General features: G+C 47.8%; 1 protein-coding gene across 2 annotated transcripts; it reads left to right on the top strand.

Moving 5' to 3' along the window:
• Positions 1–921: 921 nt before the first annotated feature.
• ZSCAN12 (zinc finger and SCAN domain containing 12) lies at positions 922–15269 on the top strand. Of its 2 annotated transcripts, none has more exons than XM_032847813.1 (4): positions 922–1484; positions 4641–4788; positions 6324–7449; positions 13983–15269. In XM_032847813.1, exons 1-4 carry the CDS (start codon positions 1080–1082, stop codon positions 14110–14112), a joined length of 1809 nt encoding a protein of 602 aa, XP_032703704.1. In that variant the 5' UTR covers positions 922–1079; the 3' UTR covers positions 14113–15269. The 2 variants fall into 2 exon arrangements, with proteins under 2 accessions (XP_032703704.1, XP_032703703.1); XM_032847812.1 differs by lacking the exon at positions 13983–15269 and adding an exon at positions 7718–9044 and having other exon boundaries at positions 6324–7553.
• The last annotated feature ends 3822 nt before the right edge of the window (positions 15270–19091 follow it).

Here is a 19091-nt window from a genome sequence, read left to right as displayed (position 1 = left end):
CAACATTACCCGAAGACATTTCAGAAAGGAAAACTACCGGCCAGTGTGTCCCCCGAGCAGAGATGCAAAACCCCCAACAAAACACCGGCAAGTTGACGCTAATTACTTATAAAGAGACGTTCAGGACAAAGTGGCACCTACTGCAGGTGTTGCCAGGCCTCGCCCACAGTGGGGCGGGAACAGCGGGGGGGAGGGGGAGGCAGGAGCTGGGGATAGGGACCTACCGCACCTGCCCTCTCGCGCGTCTATTCCACCGCAGTGTCCAACTCCTCCCTGCGGCTGTGGCTGCAGCTACCGCAGCCGTGCGCGCCCGCGTACCCGCCTAACTCTCGCGACCTAGCGGAGCCGAGCGGGAACTGCCCGGCCAGCGTTCGGCCCTCCCTGCGGCTGCGGCGGAAGTGCGCGGGCGCCGAGCCCGCTCGCTTCCGGCCTTTGTGGGGCGCTGTCGGCGGGTCAGGCTGTGGGCGGTCTGCAGGCCGCGGCCTTTCGTACCTCCGGAGGGACCCTTATGCAGGCCTCCGCGGGCAGCGGGGGAGCGAGCGTGCGGCCCTGTGCCGCCTTCGGAGAGCCGTGGGACGCGGCGGGCCTGCCGCGGGGGAAGGAGCGGAGACAGCGCGCGAGGGGCTGGGGTCCTGCGGCGGCTGCGCCGCCGACGGCAGCGTTTCCGCCGGACGTGCGGCTGCTGCAGGAGAGGCGACCGAGCGAGGGTGTCCCGACGCCTTGAGACGATCCGTTTGCTCCAAGTGTTGGTGTATTCCTGTTGGTTGCCCTTCGTTCTAGGACTCCATGCGGGGGTTTCCTGCCGGGCGGTGCTGTTGGTTTGTAAAATCCTCAGGCCTCTTGGTACCTTTTACTCAGTCTCTTTAGATTAGTCTGTTCTTAACTCTTGTAATCGGAGTATTTCCCGGAGTAGTTCCTGGAGGTGGCTTGCAAAGCACGGAAGTAAATTCTTAGAATTTGCAATTTTTGCCTGTGGTGTAGCTTGTGTTAGAAGTGGCGGCTTCTCCCTCAGGTCCACCCAGGGAGATCTTAACGGGGAATCTTGCTTGCAGCACTGATAAAGCTTTTGCACAGCTATCATGGCATCTACTTGGGCTCTCCAGGCCCACGAGGACCAGGATGACCTTTTGGAGGTAAAGATTGAGGAGGAGGAGAAGGACACCCCCAGACAGCATCAGATCCTGCAAAAGAACAACACCCACAGTAGGGAGGTCTTCCGACAGTACTTCCGGCAGTTCTGCTATCAGGAGACCTCTGGACCCCGAGAGGCGCTGAGCCGGCTGCGGGAGCTCTGCCGCCAGTGGCTGCGGCCGGAGACGCACAGCAAGGAGCAGATCGTGGAGCTGCTGGTGCTGGAGCAGTTCCTGACCATCCTGCCCGAGGAGCTGCAGGCCTGGGTGCGGGAGCAGCAGCCGGAGAGCGGGGAGCAGGCGGTGGCCGCCCTGGAGGACCTGGAGAGGGAGCTGGATGAGCCAGGAGAACAGGTGAGAAAAAGAGATCTGTTTTGTGATGGAGAGAAAATGAATTATGGATTTCTAGGCCAGTGTGTTCTTGACACATGGGTGTATCAGGCTCTATCTAGCCTCATGGAAACTTGATTAATGTAGTCCTAACTTATTTACAGCTTCTCTGCGGAGGGATCATGTGCTTCTGTACTAGGCCTACAGAGTCCTGTTTGAGGAAATGCTGCTCAAAAACATTAGAAGATTCTAAGAGCAAATGTTAGGTCATGGTAAGGGAGTGGGCAGCAGTCTCTTCAAAGGGACATCGCTCTCTTGCACAACAGTGTGTCCACTGCCCTTTCTCCATTAAAGGATTAAACGAAGGAGAAATCACAGTGACCACCTTGGAGGGGTGGGAGGTATGAGCGGAGTGGACGGTTAGGAGGGAGGGGCCGGGCTGGGGTGGGAGTTACTGGGAGTAGTAGAAAGCTCAGGGTGGGTTGGACAGGTGAGTTGTGAATAGGGATTGAAAACAGAGTCCAGGACCTTGAATACCACCCCTGGAATTTAGATTTTATTCTGTAGGACACAAGCTTCCAACATTTGCTCTTTGAGTCTCAATGAGCTTCACTAACCCGAGGATGTAACAAGTATGTAGGATCTTGTTCTGTTCTGTTCTGTTTCAGGCCTGATACTGGTTCTCAACCAGTGGCTGTTTTGTGCCCTAGCGGCCTCGGGCGATGTCTTGGGACATTTTTGGTTGTCAGATGGGGCGAGGTGCTACCGACATCTAGTGGCTGATGGGCCAGGGACATTACCCGGGTAGGACAGCATCCTACAACAAAGAATTATCTGACCAGCTGGTCAGTAGAGGCAAGGCTGGGAAGTCTCTGTCGGAAGGCTGTAAAATGGAAAAACAAGAAGGGTAGCCCAGCACAGGGGGCATGAAACACTGGAGGGGAGGAACCTGTGGCAGAAAGACATGAGTTTGAGAGAGAGTTGTGACAGTGAGACTTCAAAGGAGGAAGCATGTCTTAGGTAAGTGTTCGTTGGAAATGACGACAGATGAGTGGATGAAAAAGGAAGGATGAAGGGAAAGCTCTGCAGGGAGCGATCTCTTCCAGGCTGAGCACTGGGGACTTCCGGCTTGAGAGACTGGCGGGATCCGGGTGCTCCTAACAGTTCAAAGGGGGTAGGGGAAGGTGGATTGGGGAAAGCTCATTTGTTCAGGAGACATTTACTAATGTGGGTTTTGGTACTAGGCACCATTCAGGGCACTGGAAACCTAGCCATGAACAAAGCGCAGAAGCTGCTGTTGTCTCCCAGCTGGAGTCTAGTCTAATAAGGAGGCAGACAATAAACGGGGTGCTGAGTCACCGGAGAGTTGAACAGAAGAGAGGTTTAACCTGACCTAAATTGTACAAATAATCACTCCAGCCACTCTGTTGGAAGAGTTGTACACGGGGCCTGGGTGGGGGCGCGGGGTAGGGAGGTCGAGAGGTCAAATGCAGAAGCCGGGAGACAGGCTCAGCACCGATCCAGGAAACAGGTGCTGGTGGCTTGGACTAGGGCAGTAGCTGTGGAAGTGGTGAGATGCGGTTGGATCCTGCCTGTTCTGGAGGTGACACTTGACAGGATTTATTTTTCTGTAGGATGTGGGATATGAGAGAAGGTTCAGGGTTCAGCTAAGGTTTTTGTTCTGAACGTTATGACTCATGGATTCATCATTCACAAAGATGGTAAAGGCTGGGAGAGAGGAAGGTTTTGGGTCAGGACAGGGATCAAGGGTTACTGGGTTTTTGGATGTGTCAATTTTGAGATTCCTATTAGAATCCACCTGGAAAAGTTGGGCAAGCAGCTGAATATAACAAGCTGGGATTCGATGGAGGGATCCGTGCTAGAGATGCAAAACTGGAACTTGTCAGGTTATGGATGATATTTAAGGCTTTGAGATGAAAGGAGGTCATCAGGGCAGTGGAAATGGAGGAGTGGCCAAGGAGACAGGAAGAGAACCAAAAGAAAGAAGGGATTCTCGAGTGCAGGCAGAAGTAATGTGGTTTTAAATGTGTTGAGTTTGTGCTTTCCCCTGATTAAAAAACAGAACAAAATGAAACATGTTGCATTTGTTTTGCAAGCCAACCCCTTCCCTTGAAGCATGCTGGGGGCAGCTAACAGAGTTTAAACTCGATTTCTGAGCCTTGCCAGAGATCCACAGATGGAAGACACAGACACTGTACTGGCTTTTTTCTCCCTCCACATTTGAAGTTGAAACATCTTTTTCTGTCCATCTCAGCATCCTTCTGATTCTGGCTCTTATTCTGGGGGCAGAGATTGCACAATGAAACTGTCAGAATAGAGGCAGTGTGCGGTGATTTCTTATTTACAGAGTGTAGCCACTGTAGGGGATTGGGGAGCAGTTTGAGGGCCTGCTGTGGCAATGCCCCCTGCAATGTGCTTTGTGTACACGGTGCCATGTAGTCGAGGTAACCAGCCCCTGCTCCCAGAGTTCCTGAACTAAGACACAGATTTAGGAACAAGAGTGGTCTCAGATCCCAGCATTTCACACCCTGCTGGGGAAACGTGGTATTTTCGAATACAAGGGGAATGCTTCCCTGCAGGCACAGAAATTACAGAATGGCTTAAACTGCTAAATAAATGAGTTCGTTGCTGGAGCAGGGGTCAGGGGTGCAGTAAGGGATGGGGTTGAAGGCAAGAGTGGAGACCTACGCACCTTGAAGAGAAAAGGCTTCTTCCTTTAAGTGGAAGGGAAGAAGGGGGGGCGCGGGGGTGATGAAATGAATGGTGGGTGGCCTCTCATGTGACCATGACCTTGGGCAAGGAGAAAATAAGGTCCTGTCTTGGAAGGAGGTGGAGTGGGGCCTGGGGAAGGCTGGCTGTAGGGAACAGCTTCCGGAGCCTATGGGGAAGAGATTTCTCCTCCGTCCTCCACCCTCTGTCACTCCTTCATTTCCTTCTGCCTTTCTCCAGGCATAAACAGTGAAGGTGACACAACCAGCAGTGTTTAGCTGTGAAGAACAGGAGCAGGGAAGGTTTCCCAGAGGAGGCGCCGTGGGGAGGGTTACAGCAGGCTGGTGTCTGGGAGAAAGTTGAGGTGTCAGAGAGCTGGACGTCACCGCCGCGGATCGTGTACTCTTATTTGCTGTTCACAGACTGTGTGAGCTGTTTATCTTGCCGCAGGTCTCAGTCCACACCGAGGAACAAGGCCAGCCCTTGCAGGAGATGGCCCCTCTGGGAACAGAACAGGAGCCCGGTGTGTCCCTCCCACCCCTGATGGCACAGCTCAAGTGTGAGTCTCCAGAACCTGAAGCCCCGCTGGAGGAGCCGGGTAAGGCAGACAGACCCGTCTGGGGGGAGAGGGAGGACGGGCCAGCACGGAGCAGCAGGACGCCCTAGTACTCCGCACTGTTCCTGATCATCAGAGTCACGAAGTCTCTCATGCACACTCTCAGCCACACTCTCAGCCACAACTGAAGAGTTTCTCGCTCTTCAGGTGTTCTCTTCTCTTTATATTTAAATATTTTTCGAATTCTTGCACTGTTTTATTTGAGATCACTTAATTTAGTCTTTCTGGTAGTTGTTTTCCATTGTACTGGTCTTGCTCTTTCTAGCCTTTATCCTGTCAGACGGTACTACTGTCTTCACTTCGGCTGTATCCTTCCTCCTTCATAAACAAGCCTCTGCCCCACGATGACCGCATTTTTCAGATGGTTCAGGAAAAAGTATACATATGTGTACGCTTACAAAGAGAGGAACAATAAAGCAGACGTGGCAGGATATTAAAAGTTGGTGATGGATGAAAGACTCCATTAACTTCCTTATCTCTGCTTCGTTTTATTTATTCTTTTTTTTTTTCTTTTTTAAAGGTTTTATTTATTTATTTGACACAGAGAGAGAGACAGCAAGAGAGAGAACACAAGCAGGGGGAGTGGGAGAGGGAGAAGCAGCTTCCCATGGAGCAGGGAGCCTGATTCGGGGCTCCATCCCATGATCTTGAGATCATGACTTGAGCCAATGGCAGATGCTTAATGACTGAGCCACCCAGGCGCCCCTATATTTATTCTTTTCCATTTAGTTTTTTAAAGTAGGTAAAAATTCATCTAGTTCAAAGACAAAAATTTTAAATTATCTAGTGAAAAGTTTTCATTCCACTTCATTCCCTCTGCCTTCTGGTCTTCCAGCCCTGAAATAGGTTGTCAGTGTTTTAAGTTCTTGTGTGTCCTTCCCTAGAAATATATATGTTTTCATATTCAAACAAGTACTTTTTCTTCTCTTTATCACTAAGATGGTAAAAGCTTGCATTTTTTATTTCTTAACAGCAACTTAGTAATAAAATGTATGGATGAACCACACAGTTACCTTACCCACCCCCCAAGTTGTCCCCAGTGTTTTATTCTAACAGGTGGTGCTGTGGTGAACTGCAGGATAAATTCCTATTTGTGGAATTACTAAGCCAAAGTTTAAGTACTTTTGTAATTTTGACGGATGTTGTCAAATTGCCCTCTATAAGGCCTGGGTCAGTTTACACTCCCACTGGCAATGTGTGACACTTATTTCATGAACATGGCAGGATGATGGGTGGAAATTGTGCCTCAGTATTGTTTAAATCTGCTTTTCCCTTATTTTGAGGTGGAGCATCTTACGTTTAAGAACTATTGTATTAATTTTTCTGGAGACAATTTTTCCTTTGCCCAGTTTCTATTGGGTTACTGGTCTTTTCCGTAACAATTTTTGGAGTTTTACGTATTATGTCCATCCTGTGTTCTTATGCCATTTCATAGTCCTTCAGAAACTCTAGGTTCTTAGTGTTTTTCACCAATGAATCTTAGGTTGGAAACTCGTTGACTCGGTGATCCATTGCAGTTTCAGGTGTTGAGACTGGGAACGAGTGCAGGAATTTAAAGCAAGAAATTTCTGAAGAAATGGAACCACATGAGAACATGTCTGCATTTAAACGTGAAGTGTTCTGGCCTGCTCAGTGCAGAGAAGCTGACAATCCTGAAGCAAAACCAGAAGAGTCTTCTGGACACTCCAGGGAAGGTGAACAACCTACAGGTGAAGAAAGCAGAGTCCGTCTGGGTGAACAGCAGAGGTTCTGTCCGGGAGGAAAACCTCACGAGTGCGAGGAGTGTGGGAAAGCCTTCAGTCAGCACTCGCGCCTTGTAGAACATCAGAGGGTCCATACTGGAGACAGGCCTTACAAGTGCGAGGAATGTGGAAAAACATTCCGTGGGAGAACTGTGCTTATCCGGCACAAAATAATCCACACTGGTGAGAAACCGTATAAGTGTAACGAGTGTGACAAAGCCTTTGGCCGGTGGTCAGCTCTTAACCAACATCAGAGACTTCACACAGGAGAGAAGCACTACCACTGTAATGAGTGCGGCAAAGCCTTCAGCCAGAAAGCAGGCCTCTTTCACCATCTCAAGATCCACACAAGAGACAAACCATACCATTGTACTCAGTGTAATAAGAGTTTCAGTCGGCGCTCGATACTTACTCAGCATCAAGGAGTTCACACTGGGGCAAAGCCCTATGAGTGCAGCGAGTGTGGAAAAGCCTTTGTGTATAACTCATCCCTGGTTTCCCACCAGGAGATCCATCACAAAGAAAAGTGCCATCAGTGTAAGGAATGTGGGAAATCCTTCAGCCAGAGCGGCCTTGTTCAGCACCAGAGGATCCACACTGGGGAAAAACCTTACAAGTGTGATGTATGTGGAAAAGCCTTTATTCAGAGGACGAGTCTTGTAGAACATCAGCGAATTCACACTGGGGAGAGACCTTATAAATGTGATGAGTGTGGGAAGGCTTTCACGCAGAGATCTGTCCTCACGGAACATCAGAGAATCCACACTGGAGAGAGGCCCTACAAGTGCGACGAGTGTGGGAATGCCTTCCGAGGAATCACGAGCCTCATCCAGCACCAGAGAATCCACACCGGGGAGAAACCCTACCAATGTGATGAATGTGGCAAAGCCTTCAGACAGAGGTCAGATCTTAGTAAACACCAGAGAACCCATGCTAGAGGTGGTCCTTGTACATGTAAAGAGTGTGGGGAGTCGTTCAGGCAGACCTCAGCTCTTACTCAACACCAGACTACCCACAGAGGAGAAAAACTGCAGGGCGGCTGTGTCCCAGAGTGCAAGCTTTGAAATCCTTTAGGGCAGAACGCCAGTCACTGTTGCTATAAGGAAGCCTCAGATATTGATAAAGAAGTCCCTGTGTGCCGCCCATTCTGTCAGGTGCTGTGGAGATCAAGAAGCAGAACAGCACATTCCTCTTCTCCGAAGTTGATGGTTTAGTTGGGGATAGCTAAGATCTGCATGTGAGGTTAGGTGAGACCGCAGCAGGACAGGAGAAATGACACAGGTCCTGGTCTTGGAAGTGGCTCGTGGCACACAGTAAGTGCTGTCCATCCGGGAGGACGGACCGCCGGTGCCTCGGGGGGTCAGGAAAGATCTTACTGACACTAAGGGTTGGGTGGGCGGAATTGGAGGGCAAAATGGAAAGGATTTAGGGTGAAGGAAATGTAGGCAGAGGCAAGAGTGCTCGTGGTTTGGAAGCACGTGAGTCGACCTGAGGTACAGGGTCTGTTCAGTTGGGCAGTTGTTGGCGGTACGTTGGCAACAGAGCTTGGGGACAGACTGGGAGGGCAAGAATGCCTCTTTGACTTCATTCCTAAAATATCTCTAAAATTATTGGCCGTTGGAAAGGTGAGGACACTCTTGCGTACAGAGACGGTGATGTAGCTACAGTGTCACAAGGGAAAGCCCAGCCACTGAAGTGTAGGTCTCTGACCTCAAGTCCTGTCTGTTGCTCTAGGGATCCCTCCACTTCACTGAGGAAAACGCCCGAGTCCCACTCACAGACCTTCTGCCTCACTGCATTGAATCCCAGCTGCCTTCATGGTTGCCTGTGGAGTGTGGACATGTGAACACTTTCCCGTAAGCAGGCACCGCTGCTGGTTCAGAGCATAAGGGAAGCCCAACAGCGGACAGGTGCCAGCAGGACCATAGAGAGCACAGGGAACCTGACCACCATCCCGCCGTAAGGGCTTCAGGCTGGCCTTTCCACTTCTTCAAATTTAAGGGCGTCAAAATAGGAGACTGACCTACATTCGAAGGCTCCTGGGGTCGTCTGAGCACAAGGCTTCGCGGTTAGTTAGGGCGCTAGGGTTCTCTGCCTCCTAACCTCTCTTTTCCCCAGTTATGTAGTTCTCATGTTCTCAGTTCCCTGACAACTGCTCCGCAGAACTGGTTTACAATTTCTTGGTTTGTATACCTTCTTGAGCACATCAAAGAGCCAAAGATTAGTGACTCTGTCCCTTGGGACTCGTGAGAACAGATGAGCTGGTTGGCTCTGCTCCTGTTCTACTGGGTGAGCAGTTCTGTCTGGGACGACTGCCTGGGGCCATTATTGGTGGTAGCCCGCAGCCACAGAGAGACACACGTGGCTCCTGGTCTGTTTGTCTTCTTTACAGAGGATTTTTGACCTTCACTGAGCTGTCCTTTGATTTCCTTCCCTTGCTACCTTGGCATGGCCGACTCTGCGGTTTCTGAGATTAACCCTTCACCCCGCCCACCTCACCCCACACAACTCCAGGGTCCTCTCACCCCTCACCTCTAGCCGGTGAGTGGGTCTGAAGTGGTGAGGAAAGGGGGAGGGGAGAAACAGATAATTACCCTCCTTTAACTACTCCTGACTGCCGTTGTACCTAGCCCCGAGTCTCCATCCCATCTCCTCCTGGCTCCTGTAATGCACTCTGCCGCCTCTCCCTACGGCCCCTATCTCTGGTCTCTCCATCTGTCGCCCTGTCCAGAACACAAGAGTATTATCACTGGTTTGGAACCAGAAGAGTCCCTGGGGAAATAGTGATGTCGCTTCTGAGCTGTAAATGGGAGCACATTTTCCCATAAAAATAACAATTGGTGTTAGTGCTGTAACAGGCATTTATGACATGTGTCAGATTTGCTTTGGGATTGGAATTTACATGACCATGGGAGAACATTCTGAGTTCACAACAGAGCAAAGCCCATGAACATGTGAAAACTCAGTCACAAGTTGAGGACTCTTTATTTAGGTGTTTTTCCTGAGACCAGCCTGGGAGCTGCACACATGAGACACTGAGGCAGCTGGGGTTGGGAACTAACGCTTTTTTACATCCAGGAAACAAGTTTGTTGCCCCGAGTGAGCCTGAGAGCTCCGAGCTGTGTGTGTTCCTATTCTCTTTCCCAGCTTGGCCTGCTTGGCATCTCTCACTCCCACAAGCTCCTTGGTGCTTAGTAACGAGAACCTGTAGGAGCATGTCTCGTCACCGGATCGGACTTCAGACATGGTGGCCAAACTGAAGTCACTCCTAGGAGTCCCGTTGAGTCTTTCGAAGCCTGCTGCTCATGGGAACACGGTTCTTTTTTATTTTTTTATTTTTAAAAGATTTTATTTATTTGACAGAGATCACAAGTAGGCAGAGAGGCAGGCAGTGACGGGGGAAGCAGGCTCCCCACTGAACAGAGACCCTGACGTGGGGCTCGATCCCAGGACCCTGAGATCATGACCTGAGCCAAAGGCAGAGGCTTAACCCACAGAGCCACCCAGGCGCCCCCATGATTCTTATTTTAAACTTGGCTTTCTGTTCACAGCGCTCTTATTTACATCCTCTGCTGAACACGTTCTCAGTGCAGACGCATTTGTCCATTTGCCTCTAACGCCTTTAATTGCCTAATACCAAGGAGCCATAGACAGAGACCCAGAACATCGGGATACGCCTGTGCCTAGCTTGCAGTTCATAACTCATCAAGGTGGGGTTTGTTCTGGCTGACTTGTACTTAAATTTTATCGTTGCAGTACCAAGAAGGGGGGGTGGCGTGGCGTTTCCACGTAGGCAGCAAAGGGGTCAAAGTATCCAGGATGAGGGGAAACCGTATAACAACTGCAGCCGAATTGGCAACATGGAAGTGGAAGACCCGGGGGCACGTGGAGGACAGGACAGGTTAGACACAGAATGGGGAGATGCGGCGAACAGAATGACGAAGTGATGAAGCCCAGAGTACATCTTTATGGATGAAAGGTAGATACGGTCTAACAGGGACAGGATCTAGGAGATCAGGGTCCTCTGAAGCAGCTAACCTTTGTGGATTTTGAAACCATCAGCGATAACAGGCAGCAGGATAGAAAAGAAAAACGTGAAATGGAAGCAAGTCCAAGGTAGAAATGATGTCAGTCAAGGGTAGTGACGAGCAGCCAGGTTGAGGCACTGGTGTAACACTCGATTCACAAAGCAGTTACTTAGAAATAATATTAAGGATGAGAGTGAGATCGAGCTTCTTCTCTCATTGATTCAAGGTGAACAAGATACTGAGTGTTTAAGACAAAAAGCTGGAGAGGTTGGGGGGAGAATCAAATTCCCTAAAGCGATAAAAAGTGAAGGGGGCTTTGAATGAAGAGTAACCTGACAAACGGGTTGCAGGGGTATAACGGACTGCAAAGGGAAGAAAGCCGGCCCCCCTCCAAAAAACCCCCAGGTGTATGAAGAGGTTCCTGGAATTTTCGGTGTGAGATAAAGTTATTGAGGAAAGAGAATGGGATTGAGCAGGCTCTGAATTGAGAACTGTCAGTTGCGGGGTGAGGCCAGCAGTGGAGAGCAGGTCCACACTACTATGCTCTGAACAGAAGTAGCCTCTTGTTATCTCCCCTAGATTATTTATTAGAGTTCTCATGCTCAAAGCCCTTATTGGCCATCTTTGGGAGTCGCGAATAAAATTTGTTAAAAATATGTAACATATATAGTTTACTAAGGGCCAGGCCTTACTAGGTGCATTATTTTATTTTTAGCATTGAAGCTGCCTGAGGTCACAAAGTTAGTATATGGGGCCCAGCTTTGAACCCAAGCAGCCCAATTCCAGAGCCCACACTTCCGGTTTCAGTTAAAGGAACCCTGTGTTGCAGTGGTGATTGATGTCTGTGGAAACTTTTCTACTCCTGTCACTCTTTTTTTAAAAGATACTTCAGAAACCTCAGAATCCTAGGTCCAAGCACCCAAGGTAATAATATCACCACCCTTTCTGCTCGCCCGATTGTGGATGAGGTTTGGTCAGTGGAATGTGAACCCTAATGCTTGTTGCTGACACAGGGAGGGTGTCCACAGGAGACATTCCACTAAAAATGGGCTCTTTATAGGAAAGGATCACCCTCCATTCTGACAGAATATGGGATTTTTGGCAGTCTTCAGTAAATCATAAAGATGTAGATTATAATGTCCCATTATAGATCTGTCCAGTAACCGATATGGATCTATTCTTGATGAGGGTTTTATATTTGTAGCTAGTAATCATGGCTAGGATTAAAGGAAACATAATTATATAAAATAGTTCTTTCAGGTGCCTGTCCTGACTCCACAAGCCCAGAATTTATTTGGGCAACAAATTGTCCTATTCAGCTTAGGGATAATCATCTGATAACCTTTAGTTAAATATTCTCAACTTCCATCCTTTCACACTTAGAAGTTCTCATATCACAATCCCTGTAGCAGTTCATTTTTTTTTTTTAAGATTTTATTCATTTATTTGACAGATCACAAGTAGGCAGAGAGGCAGGCAGCAGAGGGTGAGATGGGGGGAAGCAGGCTCCCCACCCAGCAGAGATCCCGATGCTGGGCTCAATTCCAGGACCCTGAGATCATGACTGGAGTGGAAGGCAGAGGCTCAACCCACTGAGCCACCCAGGCACCCGTAGCAGTTCATTTTATTGGAATTTCTTTGGGTCTTCTCTCATGCCAAATGTTTTTGGGTGTAATTGGTAAGGAGTCCTTCCACATTTTTATATATGTATAGTATTCTATATATATATATAGAGAGAGAGAGAGAGAATATATGTTTGACTGTATTCTATAAAAATGTGTTGTATGTAGGTTTTATTTTATACATATAATTTGATTTTGACAAAGCCATTCATGATAAGTAAACTCAGTTGAGTAGCTCCTTGGCTCACATTGTAAGACCATCGTGGAGAGCCAGTGGTTTTCCCTTGATTTCGTGGAAACCACTGACTCCTCGCTCACACTTCCAGGTCTGAAAGCCCATCGGTCAAGGCTCCCAGAGCTTTTTGCCCAGCTCAGCTGAAGGTGATCTTTGGGGGATACATGTTTGTTCCACGGATCAGCTTAGCCCAGATAGCCTGGTCCTGGGTATCCCCAGAAGGACCTCTTAAGTGGCCGTTATTTGTGCATGTGAATTACGACGGTTAGATCTTACTGATCCCTCTTGGGCTCGATACGCGGACCTGACTTTTTGATCTAGTGCCTCACTTGTGCCTACTCCAGTGATCTCATCATTTCACACCCTCCAAAAAACGTGAGTTTTCTGTAGTCAAACTGAATTCGGGCGAGTGATTTACCCTATGGGGTCTCGGTTTCCCCACAGGGTAAGTGGTAACAGGAGGAGCCACCGACTGGGCGTTCTGTGGGGTAGATGGGTTGTCTACACCACGCTTCGCGCCTGTGTGCAGCCCCGTGCGCGCCGCAGCCACAGGTCACTGGGATCGCGTGCAGTGTCCCCAGGACCTTTTCGTGGGGCGCCGCCGCGGTCCGCGGGAACTCCTCTTCCTCGGGGACAGACCTCGCCCCCGGCCTTATCTCAGCGCAGCCCAGGTTCGCGCGCTCTTTGTCCTGGGCGCCCGCTCAACTGCGGGCGCCGCCGGAGGCTGTGCGGGGCGGGGACGCAGCCAGGCAACCACAGAGAGGAGAACCTCCAGATTCCTAGAGGAGACGGAACGGCGCGGCGGCGGGGGCTGCAGCCGGCCCGGAAGCGCGAGCCCGCGAGACTCGGCGCGCACCTGTGCGGGGGCGGGGCTCGGCCTACGTTCCTGCACTCCGCCGCCTCTGCGGGTCGGGTGTGGGAGGGTGGGACCCGAGCTCCGAGAGTTGCAGGGGGAGTCAGGGACAGCTTCCGAGGTTTGGGTTGTGTTGGGCTACCTGGGCTCTTGGGAAGAGGAGAGTCTGGGGTCCCGGTTTTGTAAACGGAAGGTGGGGCTGGTCGGGGAGAGCATCTACGTCCTGACCCTTCCTGCAGTAGGGGAGGCGACGCTGCAGTGCGGAAGGTCAGAGGCCACTCATTGGTGGTAGCAAATGACTTATCTCTGTACCACGGAATCGTTCAACTGCCAGTGGGCTTATAACAGTACCCACTTAAACGAGTAAAGGTGTAGAACTTTAAATAAATATGAACTGTTATTTTCTCATTTCTGATGTTATTTTCTCTACGGTCTATTCGGCATTCTCTGAAGGGGGGAACACAAGGGAGGAGGGTCACGGCCTATCAAGTTTTATTAACAAACATTTAGGAAGTAAAAGATTTTAGCACATGGTGCTAATTAAGGATTTGCAAATTCCCTCCCACTTCCTTAATTTTTTTAGCTTCCTGACGAAGTTCCTTTTTCTTTCAGTGCCTTGTCTGGCTAGTGAGTTCTTGAGTCAAGGAGCTAAACAAAAATTAGAGTTTCTGTTAACAGTGTTCTTTTGTGTCACAGGAAGAAGACTAGCTACAAGGAAATACTTCTGAAAAACCGGTGTGGACCCCAGGCTGGTGTGAATCTTCTCCTGAGTGCGCTCATTCCAGAATGGCGGTCCTCCTGCAGGAAGGTCCCTGATGGTGACTGATGGCAGAGGGAGAGGGCCGTGCCTGGGACCACTCTGGCAAAGAAGTCGCAGATAGTCCCTCAGACTTTAAGTTGCTACTATCAGGTGATAGCTACCTGGGGCTCCCAGGGCTGTCAGAAGACTGAGAGAGCTTCGCCCACGGTTGCTGAGACCAGAAGCGGACCAAGGAGCAGGCGCTGAAGTCGGTCCTGACACCTCGCTGGGAAGCTGCAGATTCAGGCAGGGATAGTACCCAGAAGGTGGAGAAGAGGTATCACTTATGTTAGAAAAGTTGGAGACAGCTTGGAGGAAAACCATCAGTGGGAAGGGTTGGCATAATCACATATGTTATGGCTTGAGTAGTGAAAGTCTTCTGGAATAGCAGAGAAAGCAGTAAAACCAAACTTAGGATCCACCACATGTCTCTGCAGCCCAAACCCAGCACCTCCCTCATGGGCTTTAATTCCCCTTGGTATTCGTGTGCACCTCTGGGAAGTTTTTCTGTATTGGGTTGTTGTTTGGGCGACTTCAAATCCAGTTTTCCAAGACCACCTTCATCCCGTTGCCTTTAGGGCCCAGGCCAAAGAACAGCACAAGAAGTGCTTATAGCACAGACAGTGCGTTGGAATCCAGGGTTTTAAGTGCAGCCTGTTAAGCCCCTGTCATAGTTTGAGCATTATCGCCTTTTGGAATGGAAAGCTGATGAGAAAAGGTATCTGCGAGATCCTTGAAAGGAAGCATTTTAGAACTCTCAATAACGTCCTTTCCCTTGAATACTTGTCTCTACCCATCTCCTTATTATTTGCCCAATTCTTGAGGTAGAAGCTCTCAGCCATATCTGTGAGGAGTTTTGTTTGGTTTACTTTGACCTGTTCAACTCCTTTAACTTCAAAGTGCAGCTTTCTTCCTATGTTTTAGTCCTGACATTACTGAAAAAGTTATTTTCTCCATTTTAGTTTTTCCATTTCAAAACTGTGTGTATTTTGAAACAGTTCTAGCTGTTGCTTGACGTTAGCTGTTATCGTAGACCACTGTTCATTGATTGACTCAATAAATATTTACTTGTGGAGCATTTGCTTGTCTGTAGTAGTGGCCTAGGTACATATCAGTTGGTATAAATGGTCCTTTTTTCTTTTTTTAGATTTTACTTATTTATTTGACAGAGATCACAAGCAGGCAGAGAGGCAGACAGAGGGAGAGAGGGAAAGCAGGCTCCCCACTGAGCAGAGAGCCCGATGCGGGGCTCGATCCCAGGACCCTGAGATCAGGACCTGAGCCAAAGGCAGAGGCTTAACCCACTAAGCCACCTAGGCGCCCCTAAATGATCCTTTTAACTTGTACTGGCAAATTAAAATTTCTCTTGATTTCATGATACTCCATTTTTCATCTCTGGATTCAAACTTATCTCTTCTTAACTTTTTTGATTATACCTTCCTGATTCATTGTCTCATTTTGTGAGAAAATCCTCCATGTTCTTCCAAACTTTCCCCCCAGCTGTCTCTTCTCCCTCAAACTGGAACTTTGCGTGCCTTTTTGGGCACTTGGCCAAATTGAGATGACAGTTCAGATGCACAGTAATGGCATACACTTTAGGTAAAACTGGGTTTTATTTTTATCACTGTTCTTCATCTTAAGTCTCATCTCAGCAGAGAGACGACCGACATCTGAATTTTTTGCATTTTTTTTTAGATGGTGTTACTGGGAATGAAAATAAAGACTTGTCTCCAACACAAAAAATTATGAAGATGCTAAATCATGCAGTGGGGTCTCTGTAGAAATGCAGCACCTATGCAGTAAGCGCAGGAAAGGTTTTAGTCACTGGTGAGTCCTTATTCAGCTTTAGGGAGTCCAGAGACCGAAGAGAATCTCTTTGAGAACAAGTTTGGAAAGGCTTTGGTTTAGAGTGGGTTCCTCTTTTCCCACCGGAGATCCACCACATGGAAAAGTGCTCAGTGTAAGGAATGTGGGAAAGCTTTCAGTTACCATGGCCTCATTGTACATCAGAGAATCACATGAACGAGAGACTGCAGAGATGTAATGACCACGAGGAAGCCTTCGTGCAGCACTGACACCTTACAGAAACTTACGTGGAGGACAAAGGAGCGCCTTTACCCACAAGTCAGGATGACTGTGCACCAGAGAATCTGCACAGCAGAGGAATCGTATAAACGTGATGAATGTGGAAATGCTTTGCATGGAGTCACTGGCTGTATTCAGCCTTGGAGAGTTCTCACTATGGGAAACCCAGACAGTGCGATGAGTACAGACATGGTTGGACCTCGGTAACCATACTTGAATCCATATCACAGACGTTCTTATAAACGAGAGGATTATGGGAAGTTGAGTGGATGGAGACCAAGTCTCCACAACAGAATCTCCACAGTCCTGGGAAATTAAATAGTGTAAATGGGCAGGATTTATGGGGAATGGGTATTCTTGATTGCCCAGTTTAGCCAGTAAAAACATTGAAGGCCTCAGGTCAAGAAAAGAAAAGGCCAGCAGTTCTTTCTAGAGGAGTCTATAGATGTAAGCACACAGGACTTTTGAAATAAGTTGCTTCCCTGCACCCCAGGGCTTGTGATTTTGTCCCCTGGATGACTGTGCATCCATGTTTCCGCCAGGCCTGCTCCCATAGCTTTAATTCATTCAACAAGAGTAGATTATTGTCTGCGGTTACATTTTATTTTCTTTATGAGCTAAATAGGCTTGTCTGTACCAGGACACGAAAATCACATTTATGAAGTTTTAGTACATGTAATGAAAGAAACCCCATCATTCATTTGTTGGACACTTTCCTAAATTTGAGACTGCTTCCGTGTTCTCCAGCATAAGGTCATGTAAGTGTCCTTCGGAGAATATAGATTTCCCAGCTTTGGTTTGATTGTTTTTCTTAAGATAGTGAAAGATAATTAACATACAGTCTATTGATAGATAATGATGGAGATATTTTCCCTTACAGATAATACATAATATAATGTTGTGAAGGCTAAGACTTTAACTAACTTGCTTATTCTTTTAAGTTCTAAAACAGGTGAAAAGAATCTTTAGAAGCTCTTCAGCAAGTTGTTCTTATAGCCCAATCTCTGTGAGAGAGAATGAGGCTTACGTAATTTATGGTAGGTCACTGAATATAGGAAACACAGATTTTAAAACTTTGCAGTGATTATTCCTAAGTTTTTTTCCTAAGTTTTTTTGAGTCAGTATTACTGGGGTGCCTGGGTGGTTCAGCCAGTTAAGCATCTTGATTTCGGCTTAGGTCATGATCTCAGGGTGGTGAGATCGAGTCCCATGTCAAGCTCAGTGCTGGACACGGAGCCAGGTTAAGATTCTCTGTTCCTCTCTCTCTGCCGCTCCCCTGCCCTGTGTGCTCTCTTTCTCTCTCAAAGGGAAAAAAAAAAAAAAAAAAGAATAGGTATTACAGTCATTTTAGAAGATGGACTGCAGAGGTGCCTGGGTGGTTCAGTCAGTTAAGGATCTGCCTTTGGCTTAGGTCATGATCCCAGAGTCCTGGGATCAAGTCCCACATTGGGCTCCCTGCTCAGCGGGGAGTCTGCTTCTCCCTCTCCTTTAGCCTCTCCCCACAGCTCATGCTCTTTCTTGCTTGCTCTCTCTAATAAATAAAAATCTTTAAAAAATTATCTTTCTTAAAAAAAGAAGAAGATAGGCTGCATTCAGGGCACCGGCATGCCTCAGTTCAGCATTCGCCTTCTGCTTAGGTCATGATCCTGGGGTCCTGGGATTGAGCCTACGTCAGGCTCTGTACTCTTTGGGGAGTCTGCTCCCTCTCCCTCTGTGCCCCCTAACTTGTGCTCTCTCGCTCACGCTCTCAAAATCTTAACGAAAAGGAAGAATGACTGCATTCTGTAAAAGGCCTTTAGAGCATCTGTAGAAATCACAGGGGTTTTTTCCTTAACTTTATTACTATCTTGTAGTTATGGGGAAGGATTTTCTGATATCGAACCAGCCTTACATTCCTGCAATGAGTCTTGCTTAGACAGGGCATGTTCTGTTCTTAATATGATAATGAGTTTAACTGCTCATATTTTGTTTCATACATTTTTCTTCAATGTTTGTATGAAATTGTTCTGTAACTTTCTTTCTTTTTATTTTTTTGTACTATATTTTCCAGGTTTTAGGTTTCAACATTTTAATTGCATCGTGAAAGCAATTACATTTTTGTTCATTTTTAATACTCTAGAACAATTTATAGGATACTGGAATTAGCTGGTCTTTGAAGGTTGAATTCTGATGTAAAACCATCTGGGCTGGGTGCTTTCCTGTGATAGTTCTGTGGTAACTTTTTCTGTTTCTTCTACAAAACCAGTCTGTTTAGGCTTTCTGTTTATAATGGGGGTCAATTTTAGTAATATATTGTTTGCCTAGAAAATTACCCATTTCATCTAGATTTTTAAATTTATTTGCCTTGAATCTGTAATATAATCAGCTACGGTTTTTAAACAGTTTTACCGAAGGAAATTGATATGCAGTAAACTGCAGAAGTATACAGTTGTACATGTTTTAACATGTGCACACCTGTGAAATAATCACCACCATCAGTACAACGAACGTATCGATCCCCCCAAAATGGTAATGTGTGTGCCTCGATAATTCCTCCCTCCACACCGCTCTCATCTCCAGGCAACATCTGCTGGGCTTCCTGTTACTATAGACTTAGTTCGCATTTTTTAGGATTGGATACGAATGGAATACAGTATGTTCCATCCTTGTCTGGTCTGGCTTCTTTCATTCCGCACAATTATTTGGAGGTTCATGCATGTCTTCGCAAGTATCAGTAATCCCTTCTTTTTCTTGTCAAGTGTTCAAGAAACTGGATATACACGGTTTGTACATTTACCTGTGATAGACATTTGGGTTCTTTTCATTTGGAGTCTCTTAAAAATTAAGCTGGTGGGGCGCCTGGGTGGCTCAGTTGTTAAGCGTCTGCCTTTGGCTCAGGTTATGATCCCAGGGTCCCAGGATCGAGCCCCCGCATTGGGCTC

This window comes from Lontra canadensis, unplaced genomic scaffold (assembly GCF_010015895.1).
Source record: "Lontra canadensis isolate GAN:19392208 unplaced genomic scaffold, GSC_riverotter_1.0 scaffold194, whole genome shotgun sequence".
NCBI lineage: Eukaryota > Metazoa > Chordata > Mammalia > Carnivora > Mustelidae > Lontra > Lontra canadensis.
The sequence above is the reverse complement of the archived record's forward strand: the minus strand, read 5'-3'. Positions and strand labels throughout refer to the sequence as shown.

Excerpts from the sequence above, each read along its gene's own strand:
- ZSCAN12 (XM_032847812.1), top strand. The coding sequence starts at position 1,080 with ATGGCATCTACTTGGGCTCTCCAGGCCCACGAGGACCAGGATGACCTT. Across the intron at positions 4,789-6,323 it reads AGCCCCGCTGGAGGAGCCGG|TTTCAGGTGTTGAGACTGGG; the intron begins GTAAGGCAGACA and ends GATCCATTGCAG. Across the intron at positions 7,554-7,717 it reads CTCAGCTCTTACTCAACACC|AGAAGCAGAACAGCACATTC; the intron begins AGACTACCCACA and ends CTGTGGAGATCA.